Source organism: Cnephaeus nilssonii (genome assembly GCF_951640355.1).
Source record: "Cnephaeus nilssonii genome assembly, chromosome: 1".
Classification (NCBI taxonomy): Eukaryota; Metazoa; Chordata; class Mammalia; order Chiroptera; family Vespertilionidae; genus Cnephaeus; species Cnephaeus nilssonii.
Window position 1 is genome coordinate 52,269,361 of NC_137072.1, and position 27,643 is coordinate 52,297,003.

The 27,643-nt window shown below is 40.5% G+C and overlaps 1 protein-coding gene across 1 annotated transcript in view; it reads left to right on the plus strand.

Annotated features, from left to right (window-relative positions):
* Positions 1–5,386: 5,386 nt before the first annotated feature.
* STPG2 (sperm tail PG-rich repeat containing 2) overlaps positions 5,387–27,643 on the plus strand; it is a gene marked incomplete at its 3' end in the record, with an annotated part of 161,879 nt that continues 139,622 nt past the window's right edge. Inside the window, exons 1-3 of the mRNA XM_079799368.1 lie at positions 5,387–5,752; positions 15,979–16,082; positions 24,342–24,500. Coding sequence (XP_079655494.1) covers positions 5,644–5,752; positions 15,979–16,082; positions 24,342–24,500 — 372 coding nt within the window. The 5' untranslated portion in view covers positions 5,387–5,643. The remainder of the gene's footprint in view (positions 5,753–15,978; positions 16,083–24,341; positions 24,501–27,643) is intronic.

Here is a 27,643-nt window from a genome sequence, read left to right on the forward strand (position 1 = left end):
AGAATGTTGAACATCACGGAAAACTGTCACTCTGGGCTTCTTTTTGCCTGCAGCAGGCACATGGAAGCAGCTGCAGCTTTGAGAAGGGCCATGGAAGGCAGGATCTTGAAGACTCTGGCTTCAAGATTGTGGTCCCCTACCTTGCCTTTCCCCTGTCTACCATATTGTCACCCTAGGCCCTATCCTGAGAATTGGGGGAAGTAGAGGTTTTTGCATGTGTGTGCATGCGTGTTTTCATAAGAGGAAGAAGAGAGGAATTGTGAATTGTATTAGGATAAATGGGAAATGTGAGGGAGAAGGTAGAGAAAATGAAAAATTATAGTTCAGTGTGCTGGCAGCAGAGATTAACTGACAGAAAGCTTTGAAGTTACTTTTATACAGGTTTGGTTTTTTGTGACTTTGGAATTACCTGATTACTTTTGACAACTTAATTTTCATACGTTAAAAAAAAAGATGGAGGTGGAAGCAAAGTCAGATAAATTCAGGTACCTTTTAAAATAGTTAGTTTACAACAGTGTGCAGAAACATAATGATGTAACTAGTATCAATTCCTTTCACCACAAAACTTTAAGAAGAATTTCTATAACTACCTACCTATATATTGGGACATATACAGACCATTTGTATTAGTTATTATGCCTGTTCAATTAGGCTAAAGATTTCTTTTATCTGGTAACCTTCACTTAACTATTAATCACGTACCATCTTGTGACTTGTATTATTTTCTTGAAAATGTTTGTATCTTGAATTGCTATTAATATTTTTAGGACCTGTGTCAACAACTATATATATACAGTATGTCCATATCTACATAAGTGTAAAATGTTTTGCATTCCTCTCATGTTTTGTTCATAGCAGGCAATTGATAAGTACTTGTTACCTTGTTTTCTGGATTCAGAGGGATTTTCTTTTACCCCAGTAAAAACATGTTATCAACAAATCTTACATATAGTACATCCATTGAAAGAAAGTATATTTCATACGTCTGAGATTTCACAAACACTCACGTAACTTAAGGTAATTATTTTATTTTTAATTTTTCATTGTAAAAATACATAACATAAAATTTAACATTTTAACCATTCAGTTCAGTAGCCTTAAGTACATCCATATTGTTGTGCAATGGAACTTTTTCATCTTGCCAAACTGAAACTCTGAATCTATTAAACAGCAACTCTCCATTTCCCCTTCTGCCAGTGCCTAGCAACCACCATTCTACTTTCTATAAGTTTGACTACTTTAGATGCTTCATATATGTGATATTATACTGTATTTTGTTTTTTGTGACTGGCTTATTTCACTTAACATATTTACATATTTGACTTGAGAATAGTCACTTCACTTATTTTTCTTATTAATTTTAATACATTTTCCAGTGCTATTTAGGTATCCAATCACATTATAGGTTAAAAGATACTTTCATATCTTGTTTTCCAATGTAATACCAGTTATTTAACTTTATTTCATTGTATTAAATAAACATACCAATATTAAGTAATAATTATGGTAGAAGCATCTGTCTTATACTTTAATTGAAATAGCTCTAGTGTTTTGCTCTTTAGGATAGTATTTTCTGTTACTAATTTTTGTACTCTTGATTATATTCAAATTAGTGTCCTTTGATTTCCATTAAGAGTTGAAGTTTTGTTAGGAATTTCTCTTAAATGTTATCAAAAGCTTTTCCTGCATCTATTGGTATGAACATATATTACTTTATTTGATAATTTGTTAATGTAGGGGATTATGTTTCTGAAACAAAAATCATCCTTGCAATTATAGAATTGATGTATTTGGTCTTCTTTTCTTTTTAATCTTTATTGTTGAAAGTATTTCAGGTGTCCCCCTTTCCCCCCATTGACCTCTTCTGGCCTACCCACTCCCTCCCACCCCAGGCCTTCACCACCTTATTGTCTGTGTCTATGGGTTATGCATATATGCATACAAGTTCTTTGACCTCTTCCCACCCCCACCTTCCCTCTGAGATACCTATTCGGTCTTAATATATTATCATTTGAAAGCAGCGCTAGATTCTGTTTGCTATTATTTCATTAGAATTTTTGCCTATATATTTACTATAGAGGTTGGCTGTACTATTCTTTTTTAAGTAGAACCTTGATAATCATTTGGTATTAAAGTTATACTGATTTCAAGCAATAAAATGAGGGGATTCTATCTTTAGCTGCGATATTGAAAATCTTAAACAATATTGGAATTATCTTTTGTTGTTAGGTTACATAAGGACTTGTGTGCAAGCATATGAGCCTAACCAGCAGTTAAGGACAACAAGGGGGTGGGGCATGTGTGGGTAGGGGTGTGGGATGGGAATGGGGAGATGAGAACAAATATGTGATACCTTAATCAATAAAGAAATTTAAAAAAAAGAAACAATTGTGCTAATACTGTTAAAGCATAAAATAACTATAAAAAAAAAGACTTAGCTGTGATTTTTATCTGGTATTCATGTCTCCTTTTAAAATAAGCTTTTAATTTTAGAACAGTTTTAGACTTCCAGAAAAGTTATATTGTACAGAGATACCTCGTCTATACCCCTCACGCAGTTTTCCTTCACATCTTACATTAACATGATATATTGACTATAATTAACCAGCCAATATTGATACATTATGTACTAACCCAAAATTCATTTGGATTTCTTTAGTTTTTACCTAGTATCCTTTTTGTATTCTAGAATCCCATCCAAGTTACAGCATTGCAGTTGGGTAAGTGCCCTTTGGCTTCTTTTGGCTGTGCCAGTTTCTCAGACTTCCCTTACTTTGGATGACAATGAGTTTTGAGGAATACTAGTCAGGCATTCTTAGAATTCCCCTCAGTTGGCATTTGTTTTCCTATTAGACTGAGGTTATGAGTTTTTGAAGGGAAGATCATTAGGAGTAAAGTGCTACTTTTACCATATCATATCAAGAGTACATACAACTGATATAACATCATGATATTAATTTTGATCACCTTGCTATGGTAGTTTGTCAAATTACAATTTTTACCTTGTTTTAATATTTCCTCCTCTTTGATACAAACTCACCTTGTACAGCTCAACATTTAAGAAAATATTCTCCTCTTTTAGTGAGGGAACTTCTACATAAAATACTTAGTATTTTGTCATAATTTTATATTTAAAAATTTGTGAAGGTGGGTGTCTACAGCAGCTTGAGAAAATAAAGCTTAAATAACCGCGAGAGAACTACAAGGGTTTCTGCAAGAACGCAAAGATTGAAGCCAGTGAGAAAGGATCACTGATCAATATCTAGTTTCCTGGGAGTGAAACGGAATTTTTGGACTGGAACCCAGATTCTTTGTCCGCCAGAGTCAAATAATGAATCCGTGGACAGAGGGTAGTATAGCAAAGGTGGAGATTTATTGAAGAACAAGTACAGACTCCCACGTGGGGAGGGGGAAAGAGTCCCACCGACTTCCTGTTTCCATGGTTTATAAAGGCTGCAGTTCCTGTGCCCTGATATCCCTCTGATTGGTCAATATTCCCTTTCGAATTGGTTACTATAGTAACTGCTGAAGCCCTCCTCCCTCATTGTCCTCCTATTCTCTCTGGGCTTTCTTCCTCCTTTTTTATTTTTTAAATATAGACCTTTTTGGCTATTTCCAGTTCCCTTGTCCTATGGAAATATACCTGTTGCTGCTCCCTTGTCTTATGGAAATGTAACTGCACCTGGCTTCCTTGTGTTATGGAAATGTATATTCTCCCAGTCTGTAGCCCTGTGTGTGTTTTTCCATGGACCCCAATTCTAAAAATTCCCTAAGTCTGCCTATGTTCCCCTAAAATTCCTGTTTCAGTAGAAGGAGGTTTCCAAAGTCCTGCACTATTTCTTTTCTCATCATTTTATACATCTCTCTTGTCACCTCTGGTATTGGATTATACATGTCTCTTCATTAGACACAGAACACCTGAGGATGGGGGACTTTCTTGTATCTTTGTATCCCCACAACCTAGCAGGGTACTGACCCTATTGCATATGCCAATAAGGTTTTTTAAGTGAATAAATAATTGTTCAGCTGCCTATTGAGTAAGGGTAAAAGATATTACAAATATATTCTTGAGAAGCATATAGCCTTGTATGGAGAATATTCTGATATATATGAAATAAGCCACAATAAGTGACTCACAGACTTGAGTATCAAACCGTGTTCTAGAGTATAAATACTATAAAAATTTGTAGTAGGAACAAATTAAAGTACTATAGCTCATTTTGGGCAAGGCATGGTCAAGACAGGATTTGTTTAAATCCTTAAAAGGATGAGTAGAATCTGGATGATTCTTGCTGAAAAAACGACTTGAGACAACTTTGAGGTGGATTCTGACATAGACTTCTTACGACCTTTAAAGTTCCTTTTGCATAAGGTTAAGAGACCTACTGGTTTAGGAGAGTGGACTGCGCTTTCTCAATGCCTTTGTTTTGCTTTGTAAACAGCGATGAATCAATGTTGCTTTTGCCTGGCATCTAACAACAGAAGCAGCGTCCAGTTACCTGCACTTGCATTACTTGAGTTTGAGCTTCTCTTTTTTCCCGCTCCGTTTCTTGTCACCAGACACCCTGGGTTTCTCTAGCACAGTTTCTTTCTTTCTTTCTTTCTTTCTTTCTTTCTTTCTTTCTTTCTTTCTTTCTTTCTTCTTTCTTAAAATTTAAATTCTTTATTGTTTCAAGTATTACATAAGTCTCCTTTCCCCCCTATTAACCTCCCCGGCCATGCCGCCCCCACCCCCAACCATTGGTTATGCTCATATGCATGCATACAAGTCCTTTGGTTGATCTCTTACCCCCTCACCCCTAACCTCCCCCCCTTCCCTCATAGGTTGGACAGTCTGTTTGATGCTTCTCTGTCTCTGGTTCTATATTTGCTCATCAGTTTATGTTGTTCATTATATTCCACAAATGAGTGAGGTCATGTGATATTTATCTTCCTCTGACTGGCTTATTTCCTCTCTAGCACAGCTTCTATTACCGATGGGATCAAGTCCCTGGTGCTTCTCTGTGAGGGCGGGGCTGTCTAGTAGGGGTTGGGCGGTGAGCTTGGCAGAACCCAGGCTCTGCTTTGCGCTAAGGCTTAGCTTTCCATTCACAGTTTTTGCTAGTCCCTTCCATGTCGCCCTAATTCATTTATTGGGAAAATGCATCAGTCAAGTTAGCCCTAACTCCTCTACTACTGCCTCGTTTCCCAGAGCTTTTCTGAGAACCCGGGACCCACAGCAGTTGACAGAGAGAGCTCAGGGTGGGGCAAGTGGGCGGGCTCAGCGCTGTGCGCATGCTCCCTGGACTTCACTGGGGAAGAGCCTTCAGCCTTTCTCCAGGAACTTCCGGGGCGGAGCCAGCGCCGGAAGCACAGGCCTGGAGACCGGTCCTTTAATCTCCTGCCGGGGAGGCGAGCCACAGCTTTTACCTGGTGAACAAGTGATTGTGTGAGATGGCTTAAGTCCGTTCAGCTCCCTTCCACGTTACCTCGGGGCTAGAATCTCCTCGGGCCCGTCTGAACCCTGAGCAGGTGGGGAGACAGCCTCTGCCGGAGGTGCCGCCCGCTCCTCAGACTGTGAGGGCTTCCTTCCGCTCCGCACCTCCTCTAGCCGCCTGGTTTTTATCCCCTTCCGGCCGCCCCCTGCCAAGCCCTCCCGCCACTATGTACGATCGGGCTCCCCGCGTGCTCAGATATGCTGACGGCGGCAGCACTGAGGACCATGTGGGGCCCGGGTCCTACCAGGTGCCTTTCCTGAAGCAGCAGGCCGCAGGTAAGACGTGAGGAGAAGCAAGCCTCCTGGTGTGCCTGGGTGTGCCTGGGTGTGCCCGGGTGTGCCCGGGCGGTCAACGTAACCCTACCCCTTCCCACGTGTCACAAAACACGAAGCAGGCGGGGAATACCAGCCTTATTTTACAGGCGGTAACTGGTAAAATCGTCTGTCCCATGTCACAAGGCCCGCAGGCACGTGGCCAGGCCTTCTGACTCCGCGATGCTGCCTACGTCATTCTTTCAGGCGTGCCGGGGAGGTGTGAGACTGTGCTGACCGCCTGCCGCCTTCTCCCCTTGTGACCCTGTCTGCTTCACACGCCTGCCCTCCCATTAGCTAGAGAGACATTTATTTACTAAAATGTAACGTTTGCATTTCTGTTTTGCAATATCATTTGAAGATGGTTCCATGTATTTCTTCAGATTGATGCCTCTGGTGTGAACACACCCATGTTCTCTTTGAGCATCCTTAGTGAGAGTCCCTTTACTCCCCCATTCTGTGCAAAGCAAAGCTATACTCTTGAGAGATGAAGTGGGGATGGGTAATTTAAGTAATTATTCACTCTCCTCATTTGTTTGCAGTTAGTGAGTTTAGGAGGGATTTTTATTAAATTAAATACTTTCAATTTGCTTTCTGCTTTTCCTAATCTGCTGATTTTGTGGAGTTTAATACCATTCAAATTAAAGTTTTTTTTCCTTGTTAACCTGCATTTTCCCTATTCCTACACTATGTATTTTTTTATGTTTGTATTTTTAAACAAATGCCAGAATCCATGACTCAGTCGATATGACTGATCAGATTAGTATATGAGGTTAATTTAGGTTTCTCTGGGTGGAGTACAGATTTGTCAATTGTCCTTGCTTTAATATTGAGTTTTAGTAGTTTTCAGCATCTGATATCAATATCCTTGGAGCTTACCATGTCTGTCTTTAATGCAGTTGAGTTGTTTAAAACAATGACTCCCTAACAATTTACTACCTACCAATGATTACACTTATGGTTTTATTTTGGCATAACTGACCACTCTGTTTTTATTTTAAACTAGCATTCCCATTGCAGGAAGAATCCTGCAATAGGGTTTCCTGCTGCACTCTACCCCACCCCGCCTGCTCTCCTCCCTTCTCCCCTGCCCCGCCTTCTCCACCAGCCTGCCTGCTTTTCTCCCTTCTCTGCCAGCCCGCCTGCTCTCCTTCCTTCTCCCCCGGACCCCCTCCGCTCCTCCCTTCTCCTCCCCCGGCTTGCTTGCTTCTCCGCAGCTTTGCTCCCTTCTACAGCTTTTGGCTTCTTTCTACGCTGTCTTGATATGCAAATTAACCGCCATCTTGGTTGGGGTAATTTGCGTACTCATCTTGATTGGTTGGTGGGCGTGGCTTGGCTGGTGGGCGTGGCTTTGGCATAGCGAAGGTGCGGTCAATTGCATATTTGTCTATTATTAGGTAGGATATTTTAAAATGGATTTTTAGAGAGGGAGGAAGGGAGAGGGAGAGATAGAAACATCATTCGCTGCCCCTTGCATGCCCCTTACTGGGGATTGAGCCCACTACTCAGGCATGTGCCCTGACAGGGAGTCAAACCGGTGACTTCTTGATTCATGGTTGACACTCAACCACTGAGCCACACCAGTTAGGAACAGTGCCTAACACGTTCTGAGTCAGGGAATCATTTTCTATTTCTAACCAACCCTTCATAGTCTTCTTTAAAAGTTTACATTTTCCTAAACACCTTTTAAATGTTTATATACTGTACTTTCTAATATTTGCTTGTTGCTTTTCTCATGTGTACTTTCCCATTCAAACCCATAGCTTCAACCACTATCCACATTCTGATTCTTCCCAAAAGAAAGTCTTTAGAGATATAGGTGATTTATATCTCTAAGATGAGCTTTCTCCCTATCTTAAGTTCTCCACATTGCCAATTTCTGTTTTGGACATCTCCACCTGGGTGGTTTCTGGCCTCTGAAATTCCAAGTGTCTGAACTCATCATTTTCCCTACCATTACTGACTCCTTAAAAAAAAAAATTACCTACCAGTCATTTATAAAATTTACTAGAGGCCTGGTGCATGAATTCGTGCACTGGGGAGGGGAGTTGTCCCTCAGCCTGGCCTGCACCCTCTCCAATCCAGGACCCCTCGGGGGATGTCCGACTGCCTGTTTAGACATCTCTCTTGCAATCCAGGACCACTGGCTCCTAACCACTCACCTGCCTAATGCCCCCAATGGCACTCCTCTGCTGGCCTGGTCACCCCCAACTGCCCTCTCCTGCCGTCCTGATCACCCCTAACCCCGTGCCAGCCTGATCTCGCCCCTAACTGCTCTCCCCTGCCAGCCTGATCACCCCTAACTGCCTCTGCCTTGGCCCCCACCACATGGATTTGTCTGGAAGAAAGTCAGATGTCTGGAAGATGGCCGATCAACCCAGTCTAATTAGCATATTACCCTTTTATTAGTATAGAAGCTTTAGAATTATTCTAGACTCCTTCTTCTTCTCTGACTGACCATTCCATTGATCTTAAAGACCTATTGACTCTATCTTCTTATTATCTCTCAAGTTAGTCCCCTTTCTTCATTTAACTATCCTTGTTTTAGTTCAGGTATCATTATTTCTTTTCTGAAATAAACCCATAAGACATTACTGGTTTCTCTCTATTTTAGTCTCCAATCCAACTTCTGTCTTATGGCTCACATGATCATAATAGTTATGTTATTTGTTTTTAAAACTAAGATTAAAATCTGAATTCCTTAATATGGTACATAAGAGTCTTCATGATATGATCCCTGATCTGCTCTCCTGCTTTACTGATTTTTCCAGGCACACCTCCACCAAGACTTAACCTACATATCAGCAGTTCCAACTTTGCATTTTCTAGAAGTTCATGCTTAATCACCTCCATGATTTTGTACCTCCTGATACCTTTGCCTGGTATGCTCTCTCTTCCTTCCTCACCTGGCTAATTCCTACTTATTCTTTGAGACTCAGGTAAAGTGAGGTTATTCTCTGCCTCTACTCTTTCTTAAGTCTTTCTTCTTTGACTCCTTATTGACCTTTGATAGCACTTTGATACTATCTTGCAAGTATCTGTTAATCTGGCTTCTGCACAAAAATGTCAGTTTCTTGAGGGCAATACCAGGATTTTTACTCTGTTATTCTCAGATTTTAGCTCAAAACAAGTGCTTTAATCAACAAACCCTACAGTAATTCTTGAAATAAAATAAAAAAAATTAGTGAGTGACATAGCAGTATAAAAACTCATATAATATGACCTTCGTGAACTCTATGTAGAGAGCAGTAAATAGGATGTTGCAAGGCCCTTCTTATACTGTTTTATAGAATTGCACCTTGTTGATATATGAAGGAAACTAGAGAATTCCATGCTTGACAACTTTTAGCAGCTGCATTCTATACATCCTGTTCAGAAATACTTACTGATGACATGCTGATAATTGATAGGAGGTACAGGTGTCTCTGGTCATTTCTATACTTAAGTCCCTGGCAAGATAATTTAAAAGAACTATAATTTCTTTCCTAGGTATATTTTGCTTTACCCTTCTTTAACATCAGTAATACATTGGGCTATGTAGTGGCATATACAGATATTTCAATTAAAGGTCAGGTAGTATATAGTCAGCAATCTTCTATAATAATAAAAGCGTAATATGCTAATTAGACTGGACGTCCTTTTGGATGACCTTCCGGGTGAAGCCGGGACTGCGAGGGCTGAGGCAAGCTGCCACAGCTGCAAGGGAAGCTGGTGCTGGCAGCTGGGGGAAGGAATTTTGTGCATCGGGCCTCTAGTATATATATTTAAAAGGGTAAGTGTCTGTCTGATCTGTTGCTCTGACATGCACTGACCTCCAGGGGGCAGAAACTCAATGCACGAGCTGCCTCCTGGTAGTCAGTGCACTCTCACAGGGGGAGCACTGCTCAGCCAGAAGCTCGGCTCACAGCTGGCAAGTGCAGTGGTGGTGGCGGGAGCCTCTCCTGCCTCTGCTGCAGGAGGGCGGTAAGGAGTGAGGGGTCCCAGACTGTGAGAGGGTGCAGGCTGGGCTGAGGGACTCCCCCCAGTGCATGAGATTTTGTGCACTGGGCCTCTAGTTTTAAAATAAATGGCATCACGGACCTGGTGCTGACAAACTAACACTTGGCTTCCCCCAAGTGAGATACAGGCCTCTCCACCACCCTAGAGCGACACCCCACCAAACCGCAGCCAATGCTGCTAAGACCCCATGGCGCAAAATGCAGCCCACAGTCCAGCCCAGCCCAGAAATGGTCACTGTGGGTGCTGGATAATGACGTCACATAGCAATGCCCAGCTTCCTCTCCCTAGCGACTAGCCTCCTTGGAGTTTCTTCAGCCCAGGAACACAACTTGCTTTATAGCAGGTGGAAACATTTTATACTTTAACCAAATGTCTGTGAAGCATTTTCCCATGCCTCATCTCATTTGATCCTCACAGAAGTCCTGGAGTAGGTTGATAGGAGACTCAGTAGAATCCTGTTTTCTTTTCATTAGCTGGAAAACGGAGATTTAAAAAGTTTAGAAACTAGACCCGACTGAAAAGAAGTAAGAAATGTCGGCACTTGAAATGACTTTAGTTTTTCTCACTGCACAGAATATAGTCAAACACTGCTACAGTTAAATATTTTACCCTTTTTTCCTCCTTGCATGATCTACAATAATAATCTGCTTCGTGTTGCTGTTTACTGCTGTGTTGCTGACAATTAGCTGAAAGAGAAGTTGGGGTGCTTCACTGGGCTGGAAAAAGTTTAGCTAAATCAGAAAACAGGTCTAATTAAGCAAGTTTATTCTATATTTTTAAAAGGCTAAGTTGACTGGCGCATGCACATTACATATAAAGCTCTCGCTGGCGCAAATCGCACATGTGTGTTTTGATCTGTCATTGTCAATTGTGAATTTGGTTGACACTTCTATTATAGAGAAAGGGCGAATAGCAATATTAAAATATTTCTTCTAATTAATTTCCTTTCAATGTGCATGAATCCATGCACCAGGACACTAGTATTGTAATAACTATATATGGTGCCAGGTAGTACAGGAAATATCAGGGGGAACACTTTGTAAAGTATATGAGTATCTAACCATTATACTGTACACCTTAAACTAATCTTATATAATAAAAGCCTAGCAACTGAACAGTTGAACAACCAGAACCACCAGTCAACCAGCTGGTAACTATGAAGTGCACTGACCCAAACCTTGCTGCCTGTGCCCTGACAGCCCAGAATCTGGTTTACCTGCACCCCGGACCCTGACAGGAGGGAGGTGGGAGCCCGATTCCTCACAGAATCAGCCATTGGTTAGCTTGCTGCTGGGGCCGACCTCCCACAGTCCCTCCCCACGGCAGTTCCTCCCCTTCCCAATTGGCCCTGATCACCAGCCAGGTTGAGGGACCCCACGAATTCATGCACCAGGCTTCTAGTAAAAAATAATATTAAATGTAAACTATAATTTAATAAAGGGACAGGTAGATTTTATAGAGTGTGATGTATGAAGAGCAGATGTGGGGACTTTATATAACTTGTTACTTTGAATTACACAAGAGGAGAAGACCTTAGAGCCGTGATTTTCAACCGGTGTGCCACAAGAATTTTTAAAACATGCAATACCTTACTATTTAGTCATGGGCACTGACTTCTTCTCCCTTAGATTGTCAAGGTAAAAAACGTGACAAGTGCCATCACCACAATAGCTGCCCTGTTTGAGTGACTTGAAATTATAATTATACGCTTTTTCTTGTCAGATTGGCAAAAATATATTTTTTGGTGTGTGTAGAATTTTAGTAATTAGTTTATATGTGCCATGAGCTGAAAAAGGCTAAAAATTGCTGCTTTAGAGTCTTAGATCTTCAAAAGAAAGAAGCAAATACTCTTTGTTTTTAGCATTTCTCTTTCCTAATTACCGCTCTCTTTTTACTGTGGCTGTCAATCCTGCAATGTATTGTAAGATTTTCCTCAGAAAATTCTTTCCACCCTAATTTTCAAACTTCATTGCCTTGGCTTTTGGCCATTTGGTCAGGGAGACTTTTCTAGATTTGCAGCCTGAAAGGGAGAGGATTTAGCTGTTCTGATTTCAGGAGTAGGAGAGATAATGGATATTCCAATTCCAGAGTAATGAGAGCTATTTATGATTTTCTTACAATTATCTGAGAAGCAAGCTTATCTTATCTCATCAAAGCAAAATTTCCCAAGAGACAACCGGGCTGGTAAAATATGCTAAAAACATAATCCCTTTAATAATCTGACTGCTCCTGGTATTATTGTGCTAAGGAGTATTTCATTGGTTTTTGAGCTTGATTTACATAATAAATGGCACCTCACATTAGCTGTATATTACTTATCTGTATTGGTTCTATATTAGTTATCTAAACTGGGTGACATCAGCCCCTAAATATATTCTTTCCCATTTTTTTTCTTTGATTGGAGAGCAGTTAGCTTTATTTGCCACAGAAGCATGAGCTGTCTGTGGTCTTGTACTTATGCCCATGTGCTTATGCCAACAATAATGATTTTATTTTATTAGTCAATCAGAATTTAGGGAGATCATCTCAGGAAGTACAGTCTATCTTTATTAAGTTTAAATAAACAATATTAATGTGATTGCTCAATATCAGTGATTTTCAACCTGTGCTGCAAGAATTTTTAAAACATGCTATTTCTGACTATTTAGTCAGGGGCACTGACCTCTTCTCCTTTAGATTGTCAAATAAAAAAATGACAGCAGCCAACACAATAGCCATCCAGTGAATGAATCAAAATTATACCTATTTTTGTCAGATCTGCAAAAATATATACATATATTTCTTGGCGTGCTGCATAATTTTAGTAATTACTTCATGTTGCCATGAGATGAAAAAGGTTGAAAATTGCTGCTCTTTATACTTAAAGGTCTACTTTTATGTTGAGAATACTCTTTGTTTTTGTTTTGTGGTTATAGTTGTGGGGATGGAACTTTTAATCACATGCTGCCCACCTTCTTTCTCAGAATGGACTGATTTTATTGCTTCATGCCAGTTTGATTTATCTCCTGCTGTTGGCACCTCAAACTCAATATATCCCAAACTAAATTTATTTCTTTTGAAATCTTTTCCTCTTCTATATTCTTAATTTCTTCCTACCTGACAGTTTATCATTTGTAGTTTGCACTTTACATGCCAATAGATCCATATGCCCCAAATAAAACTTGTCTTACCCTTCACCAACTAATTCCCCAGAACTCTCATCTCCTAAATTTTATACCATAATTATTAGCAGCACTATTTATAGTGTAATTATTTACTTATTTGTCTGGCTTTCCCACTATTTGAGGCCAGGGTTTTAGCTTATTCATTATTGTACTCTCACTGCCTCTCTTTGACATATAATAAAGTATTCAGTATTGTTGAATAAATGATTAAAGGTGTAATTTAGAATAGCACCTATTAATTCAATATTTATTGTTTAATATGCAGGGCTCTATGATAGGATGACCAATCATCTTGGTTTATCTAGACATGTCCTGGTTTTAGCCCTAAAAGTCCTGTTTCCTGGGTAAACTAGGACAGTGTGTCACCCTAACTGTAAGCATTAGGTATAATCCACATATATAAAAAGTCAGGGGCTGTTATGACCGAAACAAATGGATGGATGACCGAACATAGGCTGCGTGGGGCGACCAGGCCGGCAGGGGGTGCAGTTGGGGGCAACCAGGCTGGTAGGGGGCAGTTGGGGGTGACCAGGCTGGAAGGGGGGGCAGTTAGGGGTGACAAGGCTGGCAGAGGGGGGGGCAGTTGGGGGTGACTAGGCTGGCAGGGGTGGCAGTAAGGGGCGACCAGGCCGGCGGGGGTCGGCCTAAACCGGCAGTCAGACATCCCCTGAGGTTTCCTGGATTGGAGAGGGTGCAGGCTGGGCTGAGGGGACCCCACCGTGCACAAATTTCATGCATCAGGCCTCTAGTCTATATATATAAAAGCCAACCGGCCAGAACAACTGGAACGACTGGTCACCATGATGTGCACTGCGGCTTGCCAACCAACCAGATCGGGGGGCTGGCCAACCTCCCGTGGCCCCTCCCCGCACTGGCCCTGCCCTATTGGCACCTATTGGGGCAGTCCAATCGCGACTCACAGGTTGAGAACCGCTAGCAGAGTCGGCTAAGACCATCGGAAAACACAGATATTTACATTATGATTCATTAACAGTAGCAAAATTTCAGTTATGATGTAGCAACGAAAATAATTTTATGGTTGGGGGTCACCACAACATGAGGAACTGTATTAAAGGGTTGCAGCATTAAAAAGGTTGAGAACCACTGCTTTAATGTATGTGCTAACTCCATCTTCTCATTTCTAGATCTGTTTCTTTTCATTGACTCTTTTCCTGTTTATATGACTTATTTTCCTCCCACTTGAAAGAAGACTTTTTGGGTAGTTTGCACTATTGACTTTATATAATCTATAGCTTAATTTATGTGTGCTATCTGTGTGTCTTGAATGAAACCTGTGTATTGTTCTCTAGTTTCTTACCCTGAGTTGGAATATTTCTCTGATGTCCTCTGTTTCTCAGCTCTACTGAACAACCCTTGCCTTTTCAAAATGAACATTGGCTTCCTTATAAGGATTTCTGTTCTTGTGGTCTTTGTTACTATCCAAGTGTTTTTTTCTCTTTGCTTTGGGACAGTCAATTCAAACCATCAAAGTTTTAACATCATCCATGAAGCTTTTCCTAATCATCTAAGCATGGTTGAAAAGTTCCCCTCTTTTGAGCTTCTAAGCATTTTGGCACTTGATATATTTTTCTTTATTTAAAATTATTTTAGTTCTTTTCTTAATCTTTGATAGACTATTGCTTTTTAAGGGTAAGGTCTATATTTTACTCCTTTTATGTTGTAATACCTAACACAAATAAATAATATTTTATTTCAGTCACATTTTAATACACATGGGCCTGAAAAGAAACATTATTTCTAGTTTTAAAATGAGTACCTTTTATTATTAGTCTGAGTTAGTGAGATTTTAAACTATTCTAATTATCACCATAAAAAATTTCATACTATCCTTCAATTTCTGTTAGTGTACAAGATTCTTACCAATTTTGAGTCCTCACTTTCATTCTTTTATTACCTGTTGACTATAGCTGCTCTTTCCTTTCCCCTCCCCTTCCCTCCCCCCCCTCCCCTCCCCTCCCCACCCCTTCCCTTCCCTTTCCTTCCCTCCCCTCATTTTAGTTCTTTTCTTGATCTTTGATAGACTATTGCTTTTTAAGGGTAAGGTCCCCTCCCCTCCCGTCCCCCCCTCCCCTTCCCTCCCCTCTTCTCTCTGGTTAATCCTCACCAAACAATATTTTTCCTTTTTTCTTTTTAGAGAGAGAGTGGGAGGCAATATTTTTCCTTTTTTAGAGACAGAAAGAGAGCAACATCCACATGAGATAAACACATTGCTTGGTTGCCTCCCACATGTGTCCGGGACCAGGGATTGAGCCCACAGCTGAGGGAAGTGCTCCTGATCGGAATCCAACCTGGGACCCTTCAGTCTATGGCCTGATGCTCTATCCACTGAGCCAAACTGGCTAGGGCTCCCATCTCTTCTTTAATATCTATGTTGCTTGAACTATACTAATTTTCTTGAAATATTTTATCAGTCTTTTAGCAGGCTAAGTCTGTCTACTGTCTATCTACTAAGTTTGTCTAAGTTTATGATTGCTTTTACAGTGAAATTTGTAACTTTTATTTATAAAACTTTGGGGTGAGGCAATCCAACTATAGATCAAAGCAAGGACCATTATTAATTACTTGTTATAAACTCACTTTAAGTTATTTCTACTTAGGCTGTCTCTATAAATTTATATATGTTATTCTCTTCAAATAATAGATGCTGTTCCAAAATACAAAACAGTGGTCTTTGGAGGATGAAAATACTTTATCAGCTAAATATAACTGCCATTTTTATCCCAACCAAATATGCTTAGAAGGAAACAGACTTCGGTTTTTTATTTTCTTTAGGTATTTTTTCTGTTGTTTAGCAAATCCAGGTTCTTATATTTAATATATATATTAACACAAATTCTGCTTTTACATTAGAATCTTTAAAGTGCAACAATTTCTGTAGCTAGCTGTTAGTTCTGATAGTATAGTATCAACAGTTGAAGTTAATAAGTGATTTTTATACATTTTGAGTGCTTTTTCTCTGAAATCATTGGAATATTATCTGCCGCTGATATGATTTTACTTTTATAGGTGGCTATGCACCATTCCTTTCTTTGGTTGCCAGAAACACTGTTGCCCCTAACATTGAGGAAGCTATTCCAGGTCCAGCATACTATAATGTTTCTGAAAAACAGGTAAGTTTATAATAATTATTATAATTATATAAGTTAATTAAAATTATGCTTGCTTTCTTTAATAGACTATCATGTCAATTGATTTTTTCCCCTTCATATTATCTTATTTCTCCTTTCAATCTATATATTGTAGTTAGAATAAGAGAAAGTAAATGTGTTTCAATGCTGGTTGAACACATACTGTAAAGCCAGAGCTATTGAAACTGAATCATATGTCTCCTAATTTTATATAGTCTCAAGAGTGTGTGACAAGAATATTTTTGATATTCCATTCATGTTAAAAAACAGTAGCTGTAACTCCAATCCTACATAATAAGAGAGGAATATGCTAATTATCCATTATGCCGTGAGGCATAATGACCGACCGTGTAATGACCGGATCACGGATCTGCAGGAGGGTGGGGCAGCAAACTACAAGTGGGTGGCGGAGAGCTGCAGGAGGCGGAGAGCTACAGGAGGGGGCAGGGCAGCAAGCTATGTGGGGGGGAGGAGCTACAGGAGGGTGGGGCAGTGGGCAGAGAGCTACTGGTGCATGGATTCGTGCGCAGGGCTACTAGTATCTTCATATTCACGAACTTCACCTTCTACTCTTTCCACACACTTTGCCTTCATAAATAATGACTCCTAGCTGACCCCACCAGACCTTATCTCCCTTGTTGGAGGCCCAGATGCAGTCACTGAGGCCTTAACTTTTGCATTAGTCTCCCTGAGTTGATAATAGCAACCATTCTGTTAGTTAGTAGACTTTGGTTACAAGCAATAAAATAGATTTTAAAGATAGATACTAGGTTTACCATGAAAGATTTATAGGAAAGGAACTTGAGTAGCTCATACACTTAAAGGAAGATTGAATAGTTAAGTCTTAAGGCAGGATAGGACTAAGATAATTCTAGGTATTTCAGTAGTAGAAACTTCTGCACCTTTTAATAGGAAACTGCCATTAGATATACTTACATTTCTTCTTTACTTTCTCCTTCTCCTTCTTCTCCACCTTCTTTTTTTCCTCCCCCTCCTTCTTCTAATCTCCTCCTCTTTCCCCCCACCTTTCTTCTTCTTCATCTTCATCTCCTTTTCCTTCTCCTCCTCCTCCTTCTCTCCTCCTTCTACTACTTCTGTGTGTTTTTTTAAATTTTTTTTTGCTTCCTTTCATTTTTTTATGTGTGGCTCCACTGAAAATTAAAATTCTCAGTAGGGAGAATCTGATTGGTCCAGTTTCATTATGGAACAACACCTGTGGTTTCAGGGATAGGAGATCCCGTGTTTGTAAGCTACTTTAAAACCACAAAGTATTTTAGCTATCAGAGGGAAGAGGGGTTATTGGGCTGGGTGAAAAATTTGAAAGGATTAAGCCAGAAAACCCCCAAAATTCATAGACACAGATAACAGTGTGGTGATTACCAAAGGGGAAGGGGGATGGTGGGAGGTAGAAGAGGATAAAGGGGGGATAAATGGTGACAGAAAGGGACTTGGCTTTGGGTGGTGAACACACAATATGATATGCAGATAATGTATTATGGAATTGTACACCTGAAACCTATAGAATTTTATTAACCAATTTCGTGGGCCTGGTGCACGAAATTCATGCACGGTGGGTGGGTCCCTCAGCCCGACCTGCACTCTCTCCAGTCTGGGAGCCCTCAGGGGAGCTCTCTCCAATCTGGGAGCCCTGACGTCTTAGGCCCACTCCCCGTGGTTCTCTGCTCTCTGCGGGGCCTGGCTGCTCCATGCCTGCTGCCCATAGGCTCTCCGTGACCCAGAGGCCCTCCGTGTCCCACCCTGGATGCTCCGCGACCACTGCCCAGAGGCCCTTCATGGCCGAGGCGGAACGCTTGCTTTATCACCGTGTCGATGAAGCAAGCTTTCTGCCAGGCCGCTCATGCTGCCCGCTCTCAGCGGCCATCCCCCCCAGGACTGGGGGACTCTGGCGGGGCTGAGGGGACTGGGCGTTGCCATCTTTGTGACAAAGTGATGGTTAATTTGCATACTACCCTTTTATTAGGATGTCACCCCAATAAATTCAATAAAATTAAAAAATTAAAAAAAATTTAACCCCCCCCACAAAACTATGGAAGGGGGTGGGATTTGATTATCTCAAGGCTAATGAATATGCTGTTATCTATATATATAAAAGCCTAAGCGACCGAATGACCGAACAACCAATCGTTAGACTGGTCGCTATGATGCGCACTGATCACCAGGGGGCAGACGCTTAATGTAGGAGCTGCCCCCTGGTGGTCAGTGCGCTCCCACAGCAAGAGTGCTGCTCAGCTGACTGACCCATCCTGGTGGCCCACCAGCCCGGCAGCAGCCACTCACTCCCTCAGTAGTCCTACAGGTCCAATCTCTGGAGAACGGGCCAGGTACCAATGGACTGGCACTGCTGGCATGATCCCAACAGCACCACTGGCCTCCTGGAAATTAGCCTCAGGCACCGCAGCCGCTTCCTCTCCCTAGACACTCCACAAGGAAGAAATGATATAAAAGTGGCCGCTAGGTGGTTCCCAACAACTAGCGTGAATGTTAGCAAAATGGATCTGGATCCTGGGCCGACAGGGGTGTCCCACTGCCCACCCAGAGGACCGATTGCGTCCTGACCCCCCCACCCCCCATCCCCTTCGGGATGGGCTGTCGCAAGCCTCTCCTGATCAGGACTGATTGGGCATGAGCCCACAGCGGGCCGGGATGAGTGGGAGCGGCAGGCAGGAGCAGCAGGCAGCATTGGCCTGCTGGTTTTGGCCCAATCTCCGCAGGCCACACCAAGGGACCCCACCCATGCACAAATTCATGCACTGGGCCTCTAGTTGAGTAGATAATAGAAGAGATGCTGGATAGATTAAAACAATTGATTTCCATTACATTTCACCCCTTCACTGCCCAGTTCTCTTCTCTCTCATGTATACAACACACAACACACATACACACACACACACTCATACACACACACTGAGTTATTCTTCCCATATATATGTAATTTATAAAAAGCAATTATTTTACATATAATTTTCAAGTATATCTTCCCAGGAGTAGCCAAATTACTATCTAGCAGCTACTGCATGTAAAGATGATATTACAGTGTCACTGCTAAATGAATCCTGGATTTATAGATCAAAGCCATTAGTTCTCTTGTTCTTTCACATTTCTATTTCATTATTCGGCAACCTATAGATTAAATAGGAAGTATAACATGAGATATTATAAAGAAGTGGTTTGGACTGTAGGCTCTAGAGGTAGACTACATAGATTCAAAATCTGTCTCTGCCACTTACTGATTAAGCTGTGAGACTTAATCTTAACCTTTAAGCTCTTTGGGCCTCCTCATCTTTAAATAGGAGTAACAACTTTGTAGGCTTTTTCTAAGGACTAAATGTCAGGAAGCATTTAGAACAGTGCCTGATTATAGTTGGCATTCAATACACTTCAACATTATTAGTGTTGCCATTTTATGATAGATGGGGGAAAGAAAGAAAGATGGAAAGTGATGGAAGAAGTAAGGAAATATTGGTAGGAACTTATTTTGTTTCTGTAACTGATCATGAGGCTATAGGTAGTTAAAGATTTTTCCATTACTCATTCCACTTTCCCCATCTTTTCAATAAGCACTTTATCTGGTAGAGTTTTTAGCTTGGTGGGGTGATCAGAATCTTCAGTTCTAAGGACCCTGAGCTCTTTTTAAAAAAATATATATTTTATTGATTTTTTACAGAGAGGAAGGGAGAGGGACAGAGAGTCAGAAACAAACATCGATCAGCTGCCTCTTGCACACCCCCCACTGGGAATGTGCCTGCAACCAAGGTACATGCCCTTGACCAGAATCGAATCTGGGACCCTTCAGTCCAAAGGCCAACGCTCTATCCACTGAGCCACACCAGTTTGGGCGACCCTGAGCTCTTGATTCTCAGGCTTGTTTCACCTTTAAATAAACTTGTTTTTAGCATTTTCATTGTATTACACTGTGAGGAATCTCTGCAGGGTGTCCCTGGTGTTCCATCTCACCTTGGCTTTCATTAGTCTTATTTTTCAGACCTGGTCAGATTAACACCTTAGTCAATGGACTAACCTTCTTATTTTTCTTTTCTTTTCTTTTCTTTTCTTTTCTTTTCTTTTCTTTTCTTTTCTTTTCTTTTCTTTTCTTTTCTTTTCTTTCCTTTCCTTTCCTTTCCTTTCCTTTCCTTTCCTTTCCTTTCCTTTCCTTTTCTTTTCTTTTCTTTTCTTTTCTTTTCTTTTCTTTTCTTTTCTTTTCTTTTCTTTTCTTTTCTTCCCTTCTCTTCTCTTCTCTTCTCTTCTCTTCTCTTCTCTTCTCTTCTCTTCTCTTCTCTTCTCTTCTCTTCTCTTCTCTTCTTTCTTTCTTTCTTTCTTTTCTTTTTTTTTTTTGTTAATCCTCACCAGAGGATATTTTTTCCCCATAGATTTTTAGAGAGAGTAGAGGGAGAGGGAGAGACAGAGAAAGAGAAACATTGATGTGAGAGACACATCAATTGGTTGTCTCTCATACACACCCCAACCAGTCCTGGGGATTGAGCCTGCAACTGAACTACATGCCCTTGACTGGAATCACATGCTGGGCCCTTCAGTCCTTGGGGCAATGCTCTAAACACTTAGCCAAACTGGCTAGGTCCTTATTTTGCTTTTTGCTTTATAGCATAAAGAGCCTGGAATGGTCAGTTGGTGGTCTCAGCTTCCAATTCAGTGGAACATATGTTGCTTCTCTCTGTCTTAAAACTTTGAGAATGCTAGAGCTTAGAGGACAAAAAGCAAAACATTCGATAGTGGGTCATTAAATGTAATCATTAGAAGTGTCATTCCTACTTCCATGCCATGGCCCACAGACTAGCATATTAATGGATGTATGGGCTTTCTAGTTCTACTAACAGTTCCCTTATTAAAACTGATACATAACCCCAGTATTCTAAGAAGGAAATGTAGTAAAATACACAATAGGTAGATTTTAAACTTGTTAAAAATGCCGTGTCAGGATGTTGGAATATTATTTTATGTTAATACTGATTTTAGTCAATTCCATGTGAGATAATATAAAGTACAATCTAGATTAAAATTTACTGTATTTCAAATTGGGTAAATTTCTTGGATTTAAAGAATAAGGAATTGGGAATTCTCCCTTTTTTTATATGAGTGATCAAGAAAAAAGTTCTAGTAGTCTCTATTTTTCTTCTTAAAATTTTAAACAAATGCCAGAAGAAGATTCATTTCCTTGGTTTGTAAAATTACTTCTAATTTATTTACTTATTGCTGTTGATTTTGGGGGGAGGGGTAGTTTTAGGCAAAATACTTGCAGAACTTTTAGAAGTTTAAGAAGTGTGCATTTATCACACTGTTTAAAAAATAAAGTTTATTTCATTTTAAATGGATAAATTAGGAAACATGATTGTAATGTGACATAGTTTACATAATTATTCTGTATAGGGAACATAATTAAAGGGATAATACTATTGGAAATTAATGCAGGTATTTAACTTCTTTTTTTTAAAACTTTTCTTTTGGAAGCATAGGTTGAAATGTTGCTTTCTATCAGTAATACTTAGTAAATATTATTTAGGGACTTCAAATGACATTTTGAAAAACCTAAAATATGGGTTGTGGTTGTGAGGGCCTACCTGCAGTGTAAAATACAAAATACCTCAAGCTTTATTAAGTAGAACATTTAGGTGTTGAAACTGTGTGCCATAATTTGGTCTTCTGTGGTTATCTGTATCTCTTTAAAGTTATTTCACTTTGATTATGGTTATCATCACTATTCCAAAGTCGGGGGGGGGGTGGTGGTGGAGGGAGGTTGGGTATACCTTTGCCTTTATAACTCTTGCCCAGTCATGGCAAAATACTTTTCCTTTAGCATATCTAAAGCATGCTAAGTTTTTTTTTAAGTTTTATTTTATTGCTTAAAGTATTACATATAGTATTATATATGTCTTCTTTCTCCCCCATTGACCTCCCCCCAGCCACCCCATCCCCTAGCACATGCCCTCACCCCCCTAGTGTCTGTGTCCATTGGTTATGCTTATATGCATGCATACAAGTCCTTTGGTTCATCTCTTACCTCCACCCCCCACCCCTGGAGAGTATTATGCTAAGTGAAATAAGCCAGTCAGAGAAAGATAAATATCACATGATCTTACTCATTTGTGGAATATAATGAAGCATGCTGAGTTTTTTGAAAGGAAGTTTGTTTAGTAGAAAAGAAAATAAAGGAATTAAAATAAAAAGAGAAGAATCAAGTTTACAAAGTGCAGGCTTTTGATCCTTTAATAGATAATTAGCTCATTAAGTTACCTGCCTTGTTCTGTTCATATCCTGTTTCCTAGGATTCTTACTTCAAAGTGTCAGTACAAATTTCACTTACGTTTTCTGGTCCTGGTCTTTTCCAGTTTCTGACCTATCTCTGCTTGATAGGTACCATCTTGTTTTTTCTACATGAGAATGGTTCTAGATGTGGGATCTCTTTTCTGGGTCTAGACAAATAGTTTCTTTCATAATTTTTATTATGTAGGCCTCGGAATAGATGGTCAAATTAGGTTTGATTTTTGATCTGAGAGATATCTCTCACTAGAGTGAGTGATAGGATATCACATATGATACAGTACATGCTCTCATCCTTCAGATGAGAATTGCCCCTATAGTGTTGGGGAGTTGCTGACAATATAACAATTCATCAAATAACTATAGTATTTAGACAAAAGTCAGTACTCAAAAAGTAGTAAGACCATTTTCTCAGAGGTTTTCATATAAAATGCATAATCGGTAATATATTTTTGGGTCATTTATCTGACTTATGGCAGTTCCTTTTGTAACCTCTTATAAAATCAGTAGAATTGTAATTATGAAATAAGAATAACCTGAAAATATTCTGGCTAATTTGTATCATAGTTAAAAAAACCACTCTAGATCATTTTTTAAATTGTATGTAAAAGTATTCAATGTAAATTTAAATTGCAGTTTGAGCTTTAAGATCACGGAGACCATAGTAATGGCTTTCAAATAATCAAAATTTGAGGAGGCCTTCTTTTTTAGTGTGGTTTAACTTTTTATATAACTTGTAATGTTTTTTGCAAAATCATTAAAGTTTATTATAGATCTAGTCTCTTTAAACATAGGAATTCTGACCTTATTAAAACAATAATCTAATAGTGAATTGGCTATTTAAGAATATAATTGGTTCATTTTTTAAAAGAAGACCTCTATTGTGTATTTCTTAAAAGCCAAATAAGGCAAATAATATGCAAACTAGAGATAAGCTCAGTTAATAGTGATTGTGAACAACTAACATGTACATACCATGTGAAAAGATCTGTTGGGAAATCAGTGACTTAAAAAAAAATCGTATCTGATTAGTCAAATGCCAACCACTATTATGAATCATCTTTGGAGTGACTGCACTATAACTGTTTATAGAAACTAGTACGATAGAATTTTATCTGAATAAACTGGAATTAGCCAGTTGATAATTCTGATTCTGGAGAACACAGATATTAGGCATGGAAGACATTTCCTAGTGCCTTCTCTGCAATAAAAAAAAAAAGTTTAAAATTAATCTGAGCATAAAATCTAGCAGGTGCCAGTACAGCTAAATAAATATCATTGGAGATGACCAAAATGTTATTCACAAAAATAAATAATCCTAGCAAGCTTAGAAGATTTACTTTTTCCTTGCAGTATAAAGAACAGAATTTTTTAGCTCATTTCAGAGGTATAAATTCTCCATGAACCTGTAAGCATACACTCTTTTTAAAATAAATATTTTTATTGATTTCAGAAAGGAAGGGAGAGGAAGAGAGGGGTAGAAACATCAGTGATGAGAGAGAATTGTTGATCGGCTGCCTCCTGCACAACCCCACACTGGGAATTGAGCCCGAAACCCTAGTATGTGCCCTGACCCAGAATCCAACTGTGACCTCCTAGTTCATAAGTTTATGCTCAACCATTGAGCCACATTGGCTTGGCTATACACTCTTTATTTTTACTCCACAGCTTTGGAGACACCTGTGTCTCTGATTCCTATTCTAAAACTGAGTTTTGCATACTCTTAGAGTGCTCTGAGTAAATTTTAGTTTGAGTTTAGAGTTAAAACTGACAGCTATCATTGTCAATTTCTCATCCTCTTTTTCTAGGACTATATCTTCAATCAAGGGCCTTAACTTTCTCAGGTTGGGTTTAAAAACTATTTGTTCATATAAACATGTACTTATCAAATAGGTATTAATTATAAAGTGCTTCTTTTAATTATTTCATTTTTTCTCTTCAATTTAGTGTAATATAAAAGGAGGTCATAGTCTACAAAACCGGGAGAAACGTTTTAAGAAGTTTATTTCCCATAGTCCAGGACCGGCAAGCTATGGTCAGTCTTGTCCTGGAACCTTAGATACCATGAAGAGAAAAGTATTGGAGGCTAAAGAGCATCTTCAATCAGTAGGTTGCAATTTTAAAGTATGCTTCTAATGACATTTCTTTTAGTTAAAGTAGAAAAGGTTCAGTGTTTTCTGTGATATTAAGTGCATTTAAAAATCAGTACTACAAAAATTAGCAGGCTTATTAGTATCCACATTATAGTTATATGAACACTTTGATTTTGTATACTTAAGTTTTTAATTGTATTGCCATCTGACTTCTTTTTTGCTTTGAATAAATCTATTGTCACTTCTATATCCATGGTGAACAGAAGGTAAGGAAGATTTTTTTTAGAAACCATCTCAATGGTTTACCTGTATATGTGTTTATATATGAAACTCTGTTCAAGTGGTTAATAAAATCAGTGAAATTTAAAACATGATTCCTGAAATAAAAATCTTAACATTTAAATGGTAAAGATATATATAGGGAGCTATTAATGCAAGGTGAAATGTGCACAGGTGCTAAGTGAATGACGGTGTAATTAAATGCCATAGGAATTTAAAGGAGGACTACTGTATTTTGGGGAAGTATAGTTTATAGAGGATTTATAGAGGAGTTTGGCTTTGAATAATATGCATTTAGGCATGGAGAGCTAAGTGAGCGAAAATAGAGAAATGGGATCTTACGGAAGATAATGAAAAGATTATTTGACTAGAATGAGGAATTTGTGTAGGGGACTAGCAGGTAATATGTTTGAAAAGGTATGTTGGTGTTATGTAAATGAATAATTTTTACACCAAAGGCCTACCTTTTTGAAATAAATAATATAATCTTTCAGATTTTGGTCATGGTTTCTTTTGAGTGGTTCTGTCTTCTCTTGCCATAACTTCTTCACATAACTCATATTAATTAAATTTGAATTAGTTTCCTGTTTGTTTAGGAGAATATATTTTAGGGTTCAGTACTCAGTTGAATACTGTCAGTGCAGTGACAATGACAGTATACTAGAGGCCCGGTGCATGAAATTTGTGCACTCCGGGCAGGGGGGTGGGCCCTCAGCCCAGCCTGTGCCCTCTCGCAGTCCGGGAGCCCTTGGGGGATGTCCAACTCAGTTGGACATCCTTAGCACTGCCGCGGAGGTGGGAGAGGCTCCCGCCACCGCTGCTATGCTTACCAGCCATGAGCCCGGCTTCTGGCTGAGTGGCGCTCCCCTTGTGGGAGTGCCCTGACCACCAGGAGGCAGCTCCTGAATTGGCGTCTGCCCTCTGGTGGTCAGTGCGCATCATAGCAACTGGTCGTTCCGCTGTTCAGTTGATTTGCATATTAGTCTTTTATTACGTAGGATTTAAATATCCTCTATTTCATGTGTGGAGACACGTAAATGTTTACTTACTCATGCAAGGATTTACCAGACATTTTTTGAGTGACTATGAGTATCAGACATAAAGCCGGGCACTGATAATATATAGAATACAAATCACTGCTCCCTGGGATCTATAATTTTAACATGAAAGTAATGAAAGAAATTCAGTACAAAAAAGTTGATGAAATGATATTTTAATAAACATATCTATACTAGAGGCCCAGTGTATGAAATTTGTGCGTTCGGGGATCCCTCAACCTGGCCTGTGCCCTCTCACAGTCCGGTAGCCCTCGGGGGATGTCCCACTGCCGGCCAGGCATAAGTTGGCAGTCGGACATCCTTAGCACTACTGTGAAGGTAGGAGATGCTCCCACCACCGCCGCTGCGCTTGCCAGCCAGTTGTGAGTCTGGCTTCTGGCTGAGCGGTACTCCCCCTGTGGAAGCACATTGACCACCAGCAGGCAGCTCCTGCGTTGAGCATCTGCCCCCTGGTGGTCAGTGTGTGTCATACTGACTGGTCATTCTTCCATTTGGTCGATTTGCATATTAGCCTTTTATTATATTTACTAGAGGCCCGGTGCACGAAATTCGTGCACGGGGTGTGTGTGTCCCTCAGCCCAGCCTACACCCTCTCCAATCTGGGACCCCAAGAGGGATGTCCGACTGCCCATTTAGGCCCAATCCCGGTAGGATCGGGCCTAAACGGGCAGTCGGACATCCCTCTCACAATCCAGGACTGCTGGCTCCCAGCTGCTCACCTGCCTGCCTTCCTGATTGCCCCTAACTGCTTCTGCCTGCCAGCCTGATCACCCTCTAACCAATCCCCTGCCAGCCTGATTGGTGCCTAACTGCTCCCCTGCCAGCCGGTTTGCCCCTAACTGCCCTCTCCTGCAGGCCTGGGTCCCCACCAACTGCACTTCCCTGCAAGTCTGGTCGCCCCAACTTCCCTCCTCTGCCGGCCTGGTCACCCCTAACTGCCCTCCCTTGCAGGCCTGGTTTCTCCCAACTGCCCTCCCCTGCTGGCCATCTTGTGATGGCCATCTTGTGTCCACATGGGGGCAGCCATCTTTGACCACATGGGGGCAGCCATCTTGTGTGTTGGAGTGATGATCAATCTGCATATTACTCTTTTATTAGATAGGATAGAGGCCTGGTGCACAGGTGGGGGCTGGCTGGTTTGCCCTTAAGGGTGTCCCGGATCAGAGTGGGGATTCCCTTGGGGCATGGGGCGGCCTGGGTGAGGGGCCTGTGGTGGTTTGCAGGCTGGCTACGCCTCCCCCCCTCCCCCCCCGGCAACCCAAGCAGAGGCCCTGGTATCTTGGATTTATTTATCTTCTACAATTGCAACTTTGTAGCCTTGAGCGGAGCCAAGCCTCCTGCTTGCTCTGTGGTCACAGCCATTTTTGTTGGGATTTATTTATCTTCTATAATTGAAACTTTGTAGCATTGAGTAGAGGCCTAGGCCGACCAGGGTGTGCAGAAAGCTTGGCTTCCTCCATCTCCGGGGGCAACTCAAGCCTCCTGCTCTCTTCAGTTCCATGGCTGCCACCATTTTTGTTGGGATTTATTTATCTTCTGTAATTGAAACTTTGTAGCTTTGAGTGGAGGCCTAGGATGGCCAGGGTATGTTGAAAACTTGGCTTCCTCCATTACAGGGGAAACCCAAGCCTCCTGCTCGCTCCATGGCTGCAGCCATCTTGGTTGGGTTAATTTGCATACTTGCTCCTGATTGGCTGGTGGGTGTGACTTGTGGGTGTAGTGGAGGTATGGTCAATTTGCATATTACTCTTTTATTAGATAGGATAATAATAAAAGCATAATATGCAAATCAACTAAACAGCCAAATAGCAGAACAACT